At 40.5% G+C, this 18424-nt stretch overlaps 1 protein-coding gene across 1 annotated transcript; it reads right to left on the bottom strand.

Annotated features, from left to right (window-relative positions):
* Positions 1-11552: 11552 nt before the first annotated feature.
* Positions 11553-14392, bottom strand: LOC148778733 (olfactory receptor 5H2-like). The gene is made up of 2 exons (XM_088831018.1): positions 14374-14392; positions 11553-12520 (listed from the first exon to the last, which is right to left on the bottom strand). The coding sequence occupies exons 1-2, from the start codon at positions 14390-14392 to the stop codon at positions 11553-11555; spliced, it is 987 nt and encodes a 328-aa protein (XP_088687144.1).
* Positions 14393-18424: the final 4032 nt, after the last annotated feature.

The raw sequence follows: 18424 nt of genomic DNA, 5'->3' as shown, positions 1-18424 counted from the left end.
TCCAGCACCACAGTTCAAAAGCATCAATTCTTTGGTGATCAGCTTTCTTCACAGTCCAACTCTCACATCCATACATGACCACGGGAAAAACCAGAGCCTTGACTAGACAGACCTTAGTTGGCAAAGTCATGTCTCTGCTTTTTAATATGCTATCTAGGTTGGTCATAACTTTCCTTCCAAGGAGTAAACGTCTTTTAATTTCATGGCTGCAATCAGCATCTGCAGTGATTTTGGAGCCCAAAAAAATAAAGTCTGACACTGTTTCCACTGTTTCCTCATCTATTTCCAATGAAGTGATGGGACCAGATGCCATGATCTTTGTTTTCTGAATGTTGAACTTCAAGCCAACATATTCACTCTCCTCTTTCACTTTCATCAAGAGGCCTTTGAATTCCTCTTCACTTTCTGCCATAAGGGTGGTGTCATCTGCATATCTGAGATTATTGATATTTCTCCCAGCAATCTTGATGCCAGCTTGTGCTTCTTCCAGCCTAGCGTTCCTCATGATGTACTCTGCATATAAGTTAAATAAGCAGGTTGACAATATACAACCTTGACATACTCCTTTTCCTATTTGGAACCAGTCTGTTGTTTCATGTCCATTTCTAACTGTTGCTTCCTGACCTACATACAGGTTTCTCAAGAGGCAGGTCAGGTGGTCTGGTATTCCCATCTCTTTCAGAATGTTCCACCGTTTATTGTGATCCACACAGTCAAAGGCTATGGCATAGTCAATGAAGCAGAGATAGATGTTTTTCTGGAACTCTCTTGCTTTCTCCATGATCCAGCGGATGTTGTCAATTTGATCTCTGGTGCCTCTGCCTTTTCTACAACCTGCTTGAACATCTGGAAGTTCATGGTTCACATACTGCTGAAACCTGGCTTGGAGAATTTTGAGCATGACTTTACTAGCGTGTGAGATGAGTGCAATTGTGCGGTAGTTTGAGCATTCTTTGGCATTGACTTTTTTGGGATTGGAATGAAGACTGACCTTTTCCAGTCCTGTGGCCACTGCTGAGTTTTCCAAATTTGCTGGCATATTGAGTGCAGCACTTTCACAGCATCATTTTTCAGGATTTGAAATAGCTCAATTGGAATTCCATCACCTCCACTAGCTTTGTTCGTAGTGATCCTCTCTGAGGCCCACTTGACTTCACATTCCAAGATGTCTGGCTCCAGGTAAATGATCTCACCATCGTGATTATCTTGGTCATGAAGATCTTTTTTGTACAGTTCTTCTGTGTATTCTTGCCACCTCTTCTTAATATCTTCTGCTTCTGTTAGGTCCATACAATTTCTGTCCTTTATCAAGCCCATCTTTGCATGAAATATTCCCTTGATATCTCTAATTTTCTTGAAAAGATCTCTTGTTTTTCCTATTCTGTTGTTTTCCTCTATTTCTTTGCATCGATCGCTGAAAAGGCTTTCTTATCTCTCCTTGCTATTCTTTGGAACTCTGTATTCAGATGCTTATATCTTTCCTTTTCTCTTTTGCTTTTCGCTTCTCTTCTATTCACAGCTATTTGTAAGGCTTTCTCAGACAGCCATTTTTTTTTTTTTTTTTGCTTTTCTTTTCCATGGGGATGGTCTTGGTCCCTGTCTCCTGTAGAATATCATGAACCTCCATCCAGAGTTCATCAGGCACTCTATCTATCACATCTAGACCCTTAAATCTATTTCTTACTTCCACTGTATAATCATAAGGGATTTGATTGAGGTCATATCTGAATGGTCTAGTGGTTTTCCCTACTTTCTTCAATTTAAGTCTGAATTTCGCAATAAGGAGTTCATGATCTGAGCCACAGTCAGCTCCTGGTCTTGTTTTTCCTAACTGTATAGAGCTTCTCCATCTTTGGCTGTAAAGAATATAATCAATCTGATTTCGGTGTTGACCATCTGGTGATGTCTTCTCTTGTGTTGTTGGAAGAGGGTGTTGGCTATGTTCAGTGTGTTCTCTTGGCAAAATTCTATTAGCCTTTGCCCTGCTTCATTTCGTGCTCCAAGGCCAAATTTGCCTGTTACTCCAGGTGTTTCTTGACTTCCTACTTTTGCATTCCAGTCCCCTATAATGCAAAGGACATCTTTTTTGGGTGTTAGTTCTAAAAGGTGTTGTAGGTCTTCATAAAACCGTTCCACCTCAGCTTCTTCAGCATTACTGCTTTGGGCATAGACTTGAATTACTGTAATATTGAATGGTTTGCCTTGGAAATGAACAGAAATCATTCTGTCATTTTTAAGATTGCATCCAAGTACTGCATTTCAGACTCTTTTGTTGACCATGATGGCTACTCCATTTCTTCTAAGGGATTCCTCCCCACAGTAGTAGATATAATGGTCATCTGAGTTAAATTCACCCATTCCAATCAGTACACTGGCATAATTTTGTCAAATGGAAGAGAAATGTACCCACTCTGGCCTGAGCAAGCCCTCAGGGCACCAGTATGTTTCTTGAAGAAACATGATCACCATACCTGCTGCAATGACTTCTCTAGCCCAGCCTGCACTATGGCCTCGTGGGTTGGTCTCTATAATCCATGGAAAGAGGAAGAGATTACCTGGAGCTGATTTAGCAATCATTCTGTACCACATAAAGACACCATCTGCAGGTGGACAGCTACAGTACTACTGATACTCTCCATGACATCCCTGTAGGACAGTGGTGATGGAATATCCTCCCAATGGGCAAAACGTTGAGCAGTCTACCTGCTTTGTTTCCTGGAAGGAGAAATGGCCAGATTAATGATGATATGGGCTTCCCAGATGGTGCTAGTGGTAAAGAACCCACCTGCCAATGCAGGAGACATAAAAGACCCAGGTTCAATTCCTGGTTCAGGAAGATCCCCAGGAGAGGAAATGGCAACCAATTCAAGTATTCTTGCCTAGAGAATCCCATGGACAGAGGAACCTAGCGGGCTACGGTTCATAAGGTCTCACAGAGTCAGACATGACTGAACCAACCTAGCATGCACACACATGATGATATAAAATATATTAGTTTCAATCCCTGGGTTGGGAAGATCCCTTGGAGAAAGGAATGGCTACCCACTCCAGTATTATGGCTTGGAGAATTCTGTGGATTATATAGTCCATAGGGTTGCAAAGAGTTGGACATGACTGAGCTATTAAAAAGCAGAGACATTACTTTGCCTACAAAGGTCCGCCTAGTCAAGGCTATGGTTTTTCCAGTGGTCATGTATGGATGTGAGAGTTGGACTATTAAGAAAGCTGAGAGCCCAAGAACTGATGCTTTTGAACTGTGGTGTTGGAGAAGACTCTTGAGAATCCCTTGGACTGCAAGGAGATCCAACCAGTCCATTCTAAAGAGATCAGTCCTGGGTGTTTATTGGAAGGACTGATGCTAACGCTTAAAATCCAATATTTTGGCCACCTGATGCAAAGAACTGACTCATTGGAAAAGACCCTGATGCTGGGAAAGATTGAAGGCAGGAGGAGAAGGGGATGACAGAGGATGTGATAGTTGGATGGTATCACTGACTCGATGGACATGAGTTGGAGTAAACTCCGGGAGTTGGTGATGGACAGGGGGGCCTGGCATGCTATGATTCATGGGGTTGCAAAGAGTCGGACAGGACTGAGCAACTGAACTGAACTGAACTGAGTGACTTTCACTTTCACATATTAGTTTCAGGTATACAACATGGTTACTCAAAATTCTTATAGATTATGCTCCATTTAAGGAAAGATATAAGCATCTGAATGCAGAGTTCCAAAGAATAGCAAGGAGAGATAAGAAAGCCTTTTCAGCGATCAATGCAAAGAAATAGAGGAAAACAACAGAATAGGAAAAACAAGAGATCTTTCCAAGAAAATTAGAGATATTAAAGGACAGAAATGGTATGGACCTAAAAGAAGCAGAAGATATTAAGAAGAGGTGGCAAGAATACACAGAAGAACTGTACAAAAAAGATCTTCACGATGAAGATAATCACGATGGTGAGATCATTCACCTAGAGCCAGACATCTTGGAATGTGAAGTCAAGTGGACCTCAGAGAAGATCACTACGAACAAAGCTAGTGATGGAATTCCAATTGAGCTATTTCAAATCCTGAAAAATGATGCTGTGAAAGTGCTGCACTCAATATGCCAGCAAATTTGGAAAACTCAGCAGTGGCCACAGGACTGGAAAAGGTCAGTCTTCATTCCAATCCCAAAAAAGTCAATGCCAAAGAATGCTCAAACTACCGCACAATTGCACTCATCTCACACGCTAGTAAAGTCATGCTCAAAATTCTCCAAGCCAGGTTTCAGCAGTATGTGAACCATGAACTTCCAGATGTTCAAGCAGGTTGTAGAAAAGGCAGAGGCACCAGAGATCAAATTGACAACATCCGCTGGATCATGGAGAAAGCAAGAGAGTTCCAGAAAAACATCTATCTCTGCTTCATTGACTATGCCAAAGCCTTTGACTGTGTGGATCACAATAAACTGTGGAACATTCTGAAAGAGATGGGATTCCCAGACCTCCTGACCTGCCTCTTGAGAAACCTGTATGCAGGTCAGGAAGCAACAGTTAGAAATGGACACGGAACAACAGACTGGTTCCAAATAGGAAAAGGAGTACATCAAGGTTGTATATTGTCAACCTGCTTTTTTAACCTATATGCAGAGTATATCATGAGGAATGCTGGGCTGGAAGAAGCACAAGCTGGAATCAAGATTGCTGGGAGAAATATCAATAACCGCAGATATGCAGATGACACTACCCTTATGGCAGAAAGTGAAGAGGAATTCAAAAGCCTCTTGATGAAAGTGAAAGAGGAGAGTGAAAATGTTGGCTTGAAGTTCAACATTCAGAAAACAAAGATCATGGCATCTGGTCCCATCACTTCATGGCAAATAGATGGGGAAACAGTGGAAGCAGTGTCAGACTTTATTTTTTGGGGTTCCAAAATCACTGCGGATGTTGCTTGCAGCCATGAAATTAAAAGACGTTTACTCCTTGGAAGGAAAGTTATAACCAACCTAGATAGCATATTAAAAAGCAGAGACATTACTTTGCCAACCAAGGTCCGTCTAGTCAAGGCAATGGTTTTTCCCGTGGTCCTGTATGGATGTGAGAGTTGAACTGTGAAGAAAGCTGGTCGCTGAAGAATTGATGCTTTTGAACTGTGGTACTGGAGAAGACTGTTGAGAGTCCCTTGTACTGCGAGGAGATCCAATCAGTCCATTCTAAAGGAGATCAATCCTGGGTGTTCATTGGAAGGTCTGATGCTAAAGCTGAAACTGCAATACTTTGGCCACCTATGCAACGAGTTGACTCACTGGAAGAGTCTGATGCTGGGAGATTGGGGGCAGGAGGAGAAGAGGACGACAGAGAATGAGATGGCTGGATGGCATCACTGACTCGATGGACATGAGTTTGAGTGAACTCCGGGAGTTGGTGATGGACAGGGAGGCCTGGCATGCTATGATTCATGGGGTTGCAAAGAGTCAGACAGGACTGAGCAACTGAACTGAACTGAACTGAGAGTGATTATAAAACTCTGGTTATATTGCCTATGCTATACAATGTATCATTATAGTGAACTTATTTTATGCATATCAATTTGTACCTCTTGTTCCCAACCTTGTCTTTCACTTCCTTTTTTTCCTATCCCCACCAGTAAACACTAATTTGTTCTCTATATCTGTAAGTCTATTTATGTTTTGTTATATTTATTCCTTTTTTTATTTTTATATTCCATACACACATATGGTATTTGTCTTTCTCTAGCTGATTTATTTCACTGTCATTGCAAATGAAAAAAAATAATTATTTTTCTTGACTAAGTAGTATTCCGTTTTGTACATTTATTTATGTGCATGTGTTAGTTGCTCAGTCGTGTCCAGCTCTTTGCGACCCCATAGATGGTGGCCTACCAGGCTTCTCTGTCCATGGGATTCTCCAGGCAAGAATATTGGAGCGGGTTGCCATTTCCTTCTCCAGGGAATCTTCCCAACCCAGGGACTAAACGTAGGTCTCTTGCACTGCAGGCAGTATATATATACACACACACACATACTTTATCCTCTTTATCTATTCATCTGTTGATGTACTCAGATTGCGTTTGTATCTTTTTTATTGTAAATAATGCTGCTGTGACTATATTGGGGTGCATATTACCTTTCAAATTAGTGTTTTCATTTTCCTAAGATATATACCTAGAAGTGGATTTCCTGGTTAATATAGTAGTCTATTTTTAGTTTTTTAAGGACCCTGTATACTATTTTCCACAGTCACTTCACCAAATTACACTCCCATCAGCAGTATAAAAGGGTTTCCTTTTCTTCACATTCTCACCAGCATTTGTTTTTTGCTGTCTCATTGATAGTAGTCAGTCTAAGAGGTATGTGGTGATATTTCATTATGCTTTTGATTTTCATTTCTCTGATGATTAGGTTGAGCATCTTTTCATGTGCCTGTTGGCTATTTGTATGCCTTCTTTGGAAAAATGTCAATTCAGGTCCTTTGTATATTTTTTTAATAATGCTATTTGACTGTTAGTTGTTGAGTTTATGATCTGTTTGTATATTTCATATATTAACCATTTATTTGCCATATTGTTTGCAAATATTCTCTACTATTCTTTAGTTTGCCTTTTTATTTTGTTAATGTTTTCCTTTGTTTTTTAAAGGCATTTAAGTTTAACTAGACCCCATTTGTTTATTTTTGCTTTTGCTTCCTTTGCCTTAGGAGACAAAAAATATTACTCTGATTTAGGACCAAGAATGTTCTGCCTATATTTTCTTCTAGGAATTTTATGCTTTCTAATTTTCCACTTAGATGTCTATTTCCCATTTTGAGTTTATTTTTGTATATGATGTGCAGAAATATTCTAATTTCATTCTTTTGTATGTAGCTATCAGTTTTGTGAGCAAAACTTATTGAAAAGACTGTCTTTTTCTCATTTTATGTTCTTGCCTCCTTTGTGGTAGATTACTTGACCATAACTACATGGCTTATTGTTGGGCTTTCTACTCTATTCAGTTGCTTTATCTGTCTGTTTTGTGCCAGTACCATACTATTTTGATTACTATAGCTTTGTTACATAGAATGGAGTCAGGGAGTGTGATACCTCCAGGTTGTTTTTCTTCTTAAGATTGTTTTGGTTAGTAAAGGTCTTTTGTTTTTCCATACAATTTTTACATTACTTGTTCCAGTTCTATGAAAAATGTCATTAGCATTTTGATCAAGAGTACCTTGAATATATAGATTGACTTGGATAGTATTGTCAGTTTACCAATATTAATTCTTAGTCTGCTTGTTGGCAGGACCTGGGCCCAGGCTGGGGTGTCCTAGGGCTGATGTTTTCTCACTGATGAGTAGAGCTAGTGCCTGGGGTCTCTGGCTGCAGGAGCCTGGGGTTCTGAGGTTTAATGTCTGCATGCTGATATGTGGGGCCATGTCCTAAGCCCTCTGGTGGACAGGCCTCTATGACATTTTTTGGGGGGTGGTATTTAGGAGTAAAGTCTCCATATCCCACAGTCCTCTGGATCATCCAGAAGTGAGTCCCAGTGGCCTTCAAAGATGAATGTTTTGGGAACTCATCTTTCTGGTGCAGGACTCCCAAGGTAAGGAGCCTGATGGGGGACTTGCCCCTCACTCCTTTCAGAAAACCTCTTCAATTGCAATTATTCTCCCAGTATTGGATCACTCACCATGGGTATATGTCTTAACTATACTGCAACTTGACTTACCTCCCATCGATCTCATTGAGGTTCTTTCTTTATATCTTCAGTTTTGGAAGATCTATTCTGATTGATTATGGTCTTTCTCATCAATAGTTGTTCTGTAAATAATTGTAATGGTGATGTGCCTTTGAGAGGATGTAAGCTCATAGTCTTCCGACTCTGCCAAATTGGCCCAGGGGTGTTATTGTATTCATTTAAAGTCTAAGTCCAGCTTAAGGAATTGTGTATGGATACCAAGTTGACAATGAGTAGGCTTGTAATGATTCATTTTATGGATTAAGCTGACCTGATCTCAGTCAGTCAGTTCAGTTTTCAGTCGTGTCTGTCACTTTGAGACCCCATGAATCACAACACGTCAGGCCTCCCTGTCCATCACCAACTTCCTGAGTTTACCCAAACTCATGTCCATCGAGTCGGTGATGCCATCCAGCCATTTCATTCTCTGTCGTCCCCGTCTCCTCCCACCCCTAAACCTTTCCAGCATCAGAGTCTTTTCCAGTGAGTCAACTCGTCGCATGAGGTGGCCAAAGTATTGCAGTTTCAGCTTTAGCATCAGTCCTTCCAATGAACACCCAGGATTGATCTCCTTTAAATGGACTGGTTGGATCTCCTTGCAGTCCAAGGGACTCTCAAGAGTCTTCTCCAGTACCACAGTTCAAAAGCATCAATTCTACAGTCCAACTCTCACATCCATACATGACCACGGGAAAAACCATTGCCTTGACTAGACGGACCTTGGTTGGCAAAGTAATGTCTCTGCTTTTTAATATACTATCTAGGTTGGTCATAACTTTCCTTCAAAGGAGTAAGCGTCCTTTAATCTCATGGCTGCAATCAGCATCCGCAGTGATCTTGGAGCCCAAAAAAATAAAGTCTGACACTGTTTCCACTGTTTTCCCATCTATTTCCCATGAAGTGATGGGACCAGATGCCATGATCTTTGTTTTCTGAATGTTGAACTTCAAGCCAATTTTTCACTCTCCTCTTTCACTTTCATCAAGAGGCTTTTGAATTCCTCTTCACTTTCTGCCATAAGGGTGGTGTCATCTGCATATCTGAGGTTATTGATATTTCTCCTGGCAAACTTGACTCCAGCTTGAGCTTCTTCCAGCCCAGCGTTCCTCATGATGTACTCTGCATATAAGTTAAAAAAGCAGGTTGACAATATACAACCTTGACGTACTCCTTTTCCTATGTGGAACCAGTCTGTTGTTCCATGTCCAGTTCTGACTGTTGCTTCCTGACCTGCATACAGGTTTCTCAAGAGGCAGGTCAGGTGGTCTGGGATTCCCATCTCTTTCAGAATTTTCCACCGTTTATTGTGATCCACACAGTCAAAGGCTTTGGCATAGTCAATGAAGCAGAAATAGATATTTTTCTGGAACTCTCTTGCTTTCTCCATGATCCAGCAGATGTTGTCAATTTGATCTCTGGCGCCTCTGCCTTTTCTAAAACCTGCTTGAACATCTGGAAGTTCACGGTTCACATATTGCTGAAGCCTGGCTTGGAGAATTTTGAGCATGACTTTACTAGCGTGTGAGGAGTGCAATTGTGCGGTAGTTTGAGCATTCTTTGGCATTGCCTTTCTTTGGGATTGGAATGAAGACTGACCTTTTCTAGTCCTGTGGCCACTGCTGAGTTTTCCAAATTGCTGGCATATTGAGTGCAGCACTTTCACAGGATCATCTTTCAAGATTTGAAATAGCTCAACTGGAATTCCATCACCTCCACTAGCTTTGTTCGTAGTGATGCTTTCTAAGGCCCACTTGACTTCACATTCCAAGATGTCTGGCTCTAAGTCAGTGATCAAATTATCGTGACTATCTTGGTCGTGAAGATCTTTTTTGTACAGTTCTTCTGTGTATTCTTGCCACCTCTTCTTAATATCTTCTGCTTCTGTTAGGTCCATACCATTTCTGTCCTTTATTGAGCTGATCTTTGCATGAAATGTTCCCTTGGAATCTCTAATTTTCTTGAAGAGATCTCTTGTTTTTCCCATTCTGTTGTTTTCCTCTATTTCTTTGCATTGATCACTGAGGAAGGCTTTCTTATCTCTCCTTGCTATTCTTTGTAACTCTGCATTCAGATGCTTATATTTTTCCTTTTCTCCTTTGCTTTTCACTTCTCTTCTTTTCACAGCTATTTGTAAGGCCTCCTCAGACAGCCATTTTGCTTTTTTGCATTTCTTTTACATGGGGATGGTCTTTTGCCCTGTCTCCTATACAGTGTCACGAACCTCAATCCAGAGTTCATCAGGCACTCTATCTACCAGATCTAGTCCCTTAAATCTATTTCTCACTTACACTGTATAATCATAAGGGATTTGATTTAAGTCATATCTTAATGGTCTAGTGTTTTTCCCTACTCTTTTCAATTTAAGTCTGAATTTGGCTTAAGGAGTTCATGATCTGAGCCACAGTCAGCTCCTGGTCTTGTTTTTGCTAACTGTATAGAGCTTCTCCATCTTTGGCTGCAAAGAATATAATCAATCTGATTTTGGTGTTGAGCATTAGTGTCCATGTATAGAGTCTTCTCTTTTGTTGTTGGAAGAGGGTGTTTGCTATGACCAGTGCGTTCTCTTGGCAAAACTCTATTAGCCTTTGCCCTGCTTCATTCTTATCCATCCTAAACCTTCAGTTTATCATTAACTTTCTTAGAAAAGTTTTCCAGATTGGCCTACAAATACATACACAGCTAGAAAGTTCTTTACAAATCATCATAGATAGTGAGAGATAACTTGCCTTTTGCCTCTCTGAGAGTCGGACTGTGAAGAAAGCTGATCGCTGAAGAATTGATGCTTTTGAACTCTGGTGTTGGAAAAGACTCTTGAGAGTCCCTTGGACTGCAAAGACATCCAACCTGTCCATCTTAAAGATCAGTCCTGGGTGTTCATTGGAAGGACTGATGCTAAAGCTGAAACTCCAATACTTTGGCCACCTGATGTGAAGAGCTGATGCTGCTAAATCGCTTCAGTAGTGTCCGACTCTGTGCGACCCAGTAGACGGCAGCCCGCCAGGCTCCCCCATCCCTGGGATTCTCCGATGTGAAGAGCTAACTCACTGGAAAAGACCCTGATGCTGGAAGGGATTGGGGGCAGGAGGAGAAGGGGACAACAGAGGATGAAATGGCTGGATGGCATCACTGACTCGATGGACATGAGTTTGAATGAACTCTGGGAGTTGGTGATGGACAGGGAGGCCTGGCGTGCTGTGATTCATGGGGTCACAAAGAACCGGACACAACTAAGCAACTGAACTGAACTGAACTGAACTGGAGCACACTAAGATAAAAATATCTCTCATAGTGTAGCTCTTTGTCTTCATTATCTTAGATTCCCCCATTTTTTTTCTCATTGCTTTCCCATTTCTTTCTGTGATAAGATAGTTGATTCCCATGAGAAGTGAAATTTACCATACACCAAATAAAGTGGAATGTAAGACCTTTTGATGGCCAGCAGAATTCCTAGGGTTTGCCTCTCTTCATTCAAATACCAATCTGCCTCCACTTTGGAGTTAAATGTGATTGACAAATAAGTGTCAAAGACATCATAAACAAGTCTCCTTCAGAGGAACTGGTCAGTTTTAATATTTAATGTATTTTAAAACCACATCAAAGAACATACAGGCATAGAAAATATTTGGGGTTTTTTGCTTTATTTTAGTATTCTATAAGAGGATAAAATTTTTATATGTTTTTGATAAGAATATGAATCTATTACATGGCATTTATTAGTTACTAATGTCTTAAGTGACTAAAATAATAGAACACTTATACATCCAGAAAAGCTGAACACTGTCACAAAGCAACATCTAAACTATATAATTTTGTTAATATTTAAATGAAAGGAGTACTTATAATACTATGAGATCCAACCATCTCTCTTTAACGTTTTTGTCAGGGAATTTTTGACTTTCTTATTTCTCAGGCTGTAAATAATTGGATTCAAAAAAGGAATTATGACAGTGTAAAATAAAGAGTCCATCATATCTTGATCATTTGCTCGTGTAGATCCAGGGCGCACATACATGAAAAGCAGAGGCCCATAGTATAAGGAGACAGACAGGAGGTGGGCCCCACAGGTGGAGAAGGCCTTCCTTATGCCTTGCAAAGATTTCCTTTTTAATATTGTAAAGAGAATAAGTGTATATGAGATAAGAACTATCAGAATGGTGAACACCTGTATTGAGCCAGAGAAAATAAATATCATCAGGACATTAACAGAAGGATCAGTACAAGAAATTTTAATCAGTGGCATGACATCACAGTAAAAATGAAGTATTACGTTAGTATTACAAAAGGTTAACCTGAATAAAAAACCTGTATGAATTAAGGCATGAAGAAGGCCACCTACAAATGATGAGACTAGCAGCTGCATGCATAGTCTATTGGTCATAATCACTGGATAAAGTAATGGTTTGCATATGGCTACATAGCGATCGTATGCCATTGTTGCCAGCAAAAAACATTCTGTGGTTATACTGTTTGCAAAGGAAAAGAATTGTACTATGCATTCAGAGAGAGATATCATCTTACTCTTGCCTAGGAAGTTGACTAGCATCTTAGGGGTCACTGTGGATGACAACCAAGTATCCACAAAGGCCAAATTCCCAAGAAAAAAGTACATTGGGATATGAAGTTGAGGGTCATTGTAGATGAGTGCAATCAAACCAGTGTTTCCCATGATGGTGATGAGATATATCGTAAAAAACAGCAGAAACAGGGGAATTTGCCACTCTGGTTGACATGTAAGTCCTGTAAGAATGAACTCTGTCAGCTCTGTTGCATTTTTTGTTTCCATATCCTTAATAGATGGCCTCTGAAATGCAATGTAGTAAATGGAGAAAGGACATCATTTATTTGTAAAAGTGAATCTGCTGAGTGTAATTGAAATAAAAGCATATACTAACCTGAACATTTTTTATTTTACTTTTACTATGATACATGAAAATTAGTAGTGGAAAAGTTTTATTAGAATAATGTAATTGCATCATTTAATCTTTTTTTCAGAAGTGAGCAGATTTAGAACACAGAAAAACATTATGTCATTTAAAACTTTGCACAGAAATGAGAAGATTTAGAAGAGAAGAAAGAAATTCTGAAGATGAGCGAACTTCAGTTCAGTTCAGTCCAGTCTCTCAGTCGTGTCCGACTCTTTACAACCCCATGAATCACAGCATACCAGGCCTCCCTGTCCATCACCAACTCCCGGAGTTCACTCAAATTCATGTCCATCGAGTCAGTGATGCCATCCAGCCATCTCATCCTCTGTCATCCCCTTCTCCTGCCCCCAATCCCTCCCAGCATCAGAGGCTTTTCCAATGAGTCAACTCTTCTCATGAGGTGGCCAAAGTATTGGAGTTTCAGCTTTAACATCAGTCCTTCCAGTGAATACCCAGGACTGGGCTCCTTTAGAATGGACAGGTTTGATCTCCTTGCAGTCCAAGGGACTCTCAAGAGTCTCCTTCAACACCACAGTTCAAAAGCATCAATTTCTCAGTGCTCAGCTTTCTCGATAGTCCAACTCTCACATCCATACTTGACTACTGGAAAAACAATAGCCTTGACTAGACGGACTTTTGTTGACAAAGTAATGTCTCTGCTTTTTAATATATTGTCTAGGTTGGACATAACTTTCCTTCCAAGGAGTAAACGTCTTTTAATCTCATGGCTGCAATCACCATCTGCAGTGATTTTGGAGCCCCCAAAAATAAAGTCTGACACTGTTTCCACTGTTTGCCCATCTATTTCCCATGAAGTGATGGGACCAGATGCCATGATCTTAGTTTTCTGCATGTTGAGCTTTAAGCCAACTTTTTCACTCTCCTCTTTCACATTCATCATGAGCAAACTTAGGGGATGCTAAATAACCTCGGATATGCAGATGACACCACCCTTATGGCAAAAAAAGAGGAGAAACTAAAAAGCCTCTTGATGAACGTGAAAGAGGAGAGTGAAAAAGTTGGCTTAAAGCTCAACATTCAGAAAACTAAGATCATGACATCTGGTCCCATCGTTCATGGAAAATAAATGGGGAAACAGTGGAAACAGTGACAGACTTTATTTTGGGGGACTCCAAAATCACCGCAGAGGGTGACTGCAGCCATGAAATTAAAAGATGTTTACTCCTTGGAAGGAAAGTTATGTCCAACCTAGATAATATATTAAAAAGCAGAGACATTACTTTGTCAACAAAAGTCCGTCTAGTCAAGGCTATGGTTTTTCCAGTAGTCAAGTATGGATGTGAGAGTTGGACTATCGAGAAAGCGGAGCACTGAGAAATTGATGCTTTTGAACTGTGGTGTTGAAGGAGACTCTTGAGTCCCTTGGACTGCAAGGAGATCTAACCAGTCAATCCTAAAGGAAATCAGTCCTGAATATTCATTGGAAAGACTGACATTGAAGCTGAAGCTTCAATACTTAGGCCACCTGATGCAAAGAACTGATTCATTGGAAAAGACCCTGCTGCTGGGAAAGATTGAAGGCAGAATGAGAAGGGGACAGCAGAGGATGAGATAGTCAGATGGCATCACTGCCTCAATGGACATGAGTTTGAGCAAGCTCTGGGTGTTGGTGATGGACAGGGAGCCTGGTGTGCTGCAGTCCATGGGGTCGCAAAGAGTCGGACACGACTAAGCAACAGAATTGACTGATAGAGTAAGGTCAAGAAATTCTTTGTGTATAACATGGATATAAGAACATAATAACAATATTAGAAGGGACCAGTTTATAAAATGAATGAAATGCCGTGTGAAGATCTTGAACTTCATTCTGTAAGCATTCGGCAAGAATTTAAAACTTATTCGACAAGGAGGGAGAACATCACTTATTTTTTCAAGTTAAATATTTGGCTATAGAAAATAGGGTGCAGGGAGAAGAAACTTGCGTCATAAGCAATAATTAGGAAGCTGTAGCTATTGTGCAATGATTCCTAAGCCAGATTACACATCAGAATTGTCTGGGGGAGTTTTGTGCAAAATATTGATTCTGAAGTATAACTGAAGAAATTGATTCAGTAGATTATGAATGGGCTCTGATAAAAGGTATTTTATAAATATTCACCAGGTGATCTAAATGTATGTGAAATTCTTAGTTCATGTGATATAACATTAGGAATGATGAGGAAGACAAAGAGATCAAAATAAAATGAGAATGAAGATCACTTGTACTGCTGAACTCAAGTTTGTGTCCCTGATGCCTAGGGAGACCAAACAAACCAAAAAGTTTGTTTAGGAGTTTGGAACAGAGAAAGGTTTAGTACAGGGCCAGGCAAGGGGAATATGTGGCTTACGTTCTAATATCCTAACTCATCCTTGGTTTCTGAGGAAGACGTTTTAAAGGCAAAACTTCGGATGAGGGCTGCAGAATGTATGACTCTCTTCTGCTTGGTTTGTGGTTAGGTAGCAGGGTGTGTTCGAGCAATCTTGTGCTCAGCCTTAAAGTTACCATCCTCTACCTGGATAGAGGCCTTAAAGAAAAACTTAAAGTTATGTTGTTGTGTATATTCCTTGAGGGAGAAAAAGGACCTTGCTTCATCGCTGCAATATTGTTTGCTGACTGTTCCTCTTTGCTTCTGTATCCTGCCACTTTTCCTAATTAGGAACCGTTTGAATCTGACCTTAGGAACTCAGGGAAGGTCTAGGAGCTAAAGCTTTTTTTCTACAAAGAAATGGGAGATACTGAAAGTCTTTTGTACTCATGAGGGCCCCACAGGGTCCTGCTCAGTTTCACTGGAACTCGGTGACGTGTAAGATGTGAAGGAGTGATTAGTAAAGGAGAGAGAGTAACTAAGTGACTGGGCAGATGGACATCAAAAATTGGCGTAGAAGACTCAGATGCAGTAGCTGGTTTTTGCAAGAACATCCTCTGGATATTCAAGTTAGATAAACTTCACAGTACGATTCTACAAAAGATGTGATAGAAATAATGACTTATGAGTCATTGAGGTGGCTGAAATTCATAGTATGTATGACCTTTCCATTGGCCAGTGTGAGTAAGGTAAAAAGAGAGAAGGCATGAAAATAAACTTGAGGAAGTTATATTAGAGAGAAATGGATGTATATCATTTATTAGACAGAAAAATCTGATCCTCTTTTTTTACCACACGAGTCTCTTTTTTACCAGATGGTGGCAAACAAAAACTGTCATCCGCTCTAGAAGCCAAAATTCTAGAAAGTGACTTTGTCCTCCCCCTTGAACCTAGGATGGGGAGGGAGGCGGGGTTTTGGTGAGGCATTTGATTTAGGGTTAGACACTTAAACTCTTCCCTGTGGCTCAGCTGGTAAAGAACCTGCCTGCAATGCAGAAGACCTGGGTTCAATCCCTGGGTTGGGAAGATCCCCTGGAGAAAGGAAAGGCTACCCTTCTCCAGTATTCTGGCTTAGAGAATTTCATGGACTATATAATGCATGGGGTCACAAAGAGTCAGACATGACTGAACAACTTTCACTTTCACTCAAACTCAGGGCTCCCTTGGTAGCTCAGCTGGTAAGGAATCTGCCTGCAATGCAGGAGACCTGGGTTCCATCCCTGAGTTGGGAAGATCCCCTGGAGGAAGGCTTGGCAACCCACTCCAGTATTCTTGCCTGGAGAAATCCCCGTGAACAGAGGAGCTTGGCGGGCTGCAGTTCATGGGGTTGTAAAGAGTGGGACACAACTGAGCGACTAAGCAAATCACCCAAACTCACCACACTGAATTTAGAATATATATAAAGACAAAAAGCATATGTGCATATGAAAAGAATTTTATTTGCCAACTCAACCAAGGAAAAAGTGTCGTGACCCCAGAAAATGAATCTTATGTCCACAACAACGGCATTGTCAGTGTGCAGTGTGGCATTTAAGTTCAGCTACAATGATAACAGGTCTGACTGAACTAGAACTGAAACATGATTTGGGTGTCAGCTGTCCGATTTCTTTCTTTGTGCACCTTCCCATTTATCCAGTGGATTTCTTCAAATTACCCTAGCATTTCTTCATTGGAGACAATTTCCATTCAATTAACTTAATTCTTCCTGCAACCAAGAGCTCTGGCTCACCCAAAAGGAGAAAAAGAGAGACCAAAAAATGCTACTGAGCAGAGTGAATAGAAGAAGCAGGAGGGAATTGGAAAGTTGTGTTGGGAACTCAAACAGAGGGAAATACTCAAGAAGAACAAAGTCAAATACAGTCCTTAAAGCAAAATGAATATTCTGATAGAATAGAGTGAAAAGAAATCTTTGCATGTGGGCACTAAGCGAATTTTAGAAGCTTTAGTGAGAGCAGTTTTCATATTGTAACAGAGTTGAGTTAGAGAACAAAGAGAAGTGGCACAGCAGTGAGGAGAATGAAAGTATCTAATATGCTGAGAACAGTTTTACATTTCTTGACCAACCTAGATAGCATATTAAAAAGCAGAGACATTACTTTGCCAACGAGGGTACGTCTAGTCAAGGCTATGGTTTTTCCAGTAGTCATGTATGGCTGTGAGAGTTAGACTGTGAACAAAGCTGAGTGCTGAAGAATTGATGCTTTTGAACTGTGGTGTTGGAGAAGACTCTTGAGAGTCCCTTGGACTGCAAGGAGATCCAACCAGTCCATCCTAAAGGAGATCAGTCCTGGGTGTTCATTGGAAGGCCTGATGCTGAAGCTGAAACTCCAGTACTTTGGCCACCTGATGTGAAGAGTTGACTCACTGGAAAAGACTCTGATGCTGGGAGGGATTGGGGGCAGGAGGAGAAGGGGACGACAGAGGATGAGATGGCTGGATAGCATCATCGACTCTATGGACATGAGTTTGGGTAAACTCCGGGAGTTGGTGATGGACAGGGAGGCCTGGCATGCTGCGATTCATGGGGTCGCAAAGAGTCAGACATGACTGAGCGACTGAACTGAACTGAACATCTGGAAGACAGATTTGAATTTTTTTTTTGCCTGTAGAACAGTATCATATAGTTTTTCAAAAGAGAAAGAGGAGAGTATTGAGATAAGAATGGGTAGACAAGTGAAGTGGAAAATTTGATTAAATGAAAAGAAAACAAAAAGGAACAAAAAGCAGAAAGAGACTAAGGACCATGGATAAACATAGGACAGATCAGGAAATGGAGAGAGAGAGAAGTATTAGAAAAGTTGAAGATGAAATAAAAGTCTCAGAGTTTGGGGGCTTAGTGGTGGCAAATATTTGTCTTAACTCTGGTTTCATCAAAAGTTGGCAGCGCTGGATGTATAGAACAGTCTTTTGGACTCTGTGGGAGAGGACGAGGGTGGGATGATTCGGGAGAATGGCATCGAAACATGTATATTATCATATGTGAAACGAATTGCCAGTCCAAGTTCGATGCATGATACAAGATGCTCGGGGCTGGTGCACTGGGATGAACCAGAGGGATGGGATGGGGAGGGAGGTGGGAGGGGGGTTCAAGATGGGAACACATGTACACCCGGGGCAGATTCATGTCAATGTATGGCAAAACCAATACAATAATGTAAAGTAATTAGCCTCCAATTAAAATAAATAAATTAAAAAAATAAATAAATAAATATATTAACACTTAAAAAAAAAGTTGGCAGTGCTGGGAAACCTTTCTTTTACTTTTCTTCAAAATTCCAAGTTTATTTTCATATGGAATTTATATATGAATTAGTATTGCAATTTCAATTTATTTAAAATTGTTCATAAATATACTAGCATTGCCTCAAAGTTCTTTTCATATTTAAAAGATGTTTTGTCATTGTTATTACTGTAATCAAAGCTGG

This window comes from Moschus berezovskii, chromosome 1 (genome assembly GCF_049115385.1).
Source record: "Moschus berezovskii isolate FMDL1 chromosome 1, NW_MosBer_1.0, whole genome shotgun sequence".
Taxonomy (NCBI): Eukaryota; Metazoa; Chordata; class Mammalia; order Artiodactyla; family Moschidae; genus Moschus; species Moschus berezovskii.
This window is presented reverse-complemented; position numbering and strand designations above follow the sequence as displayed.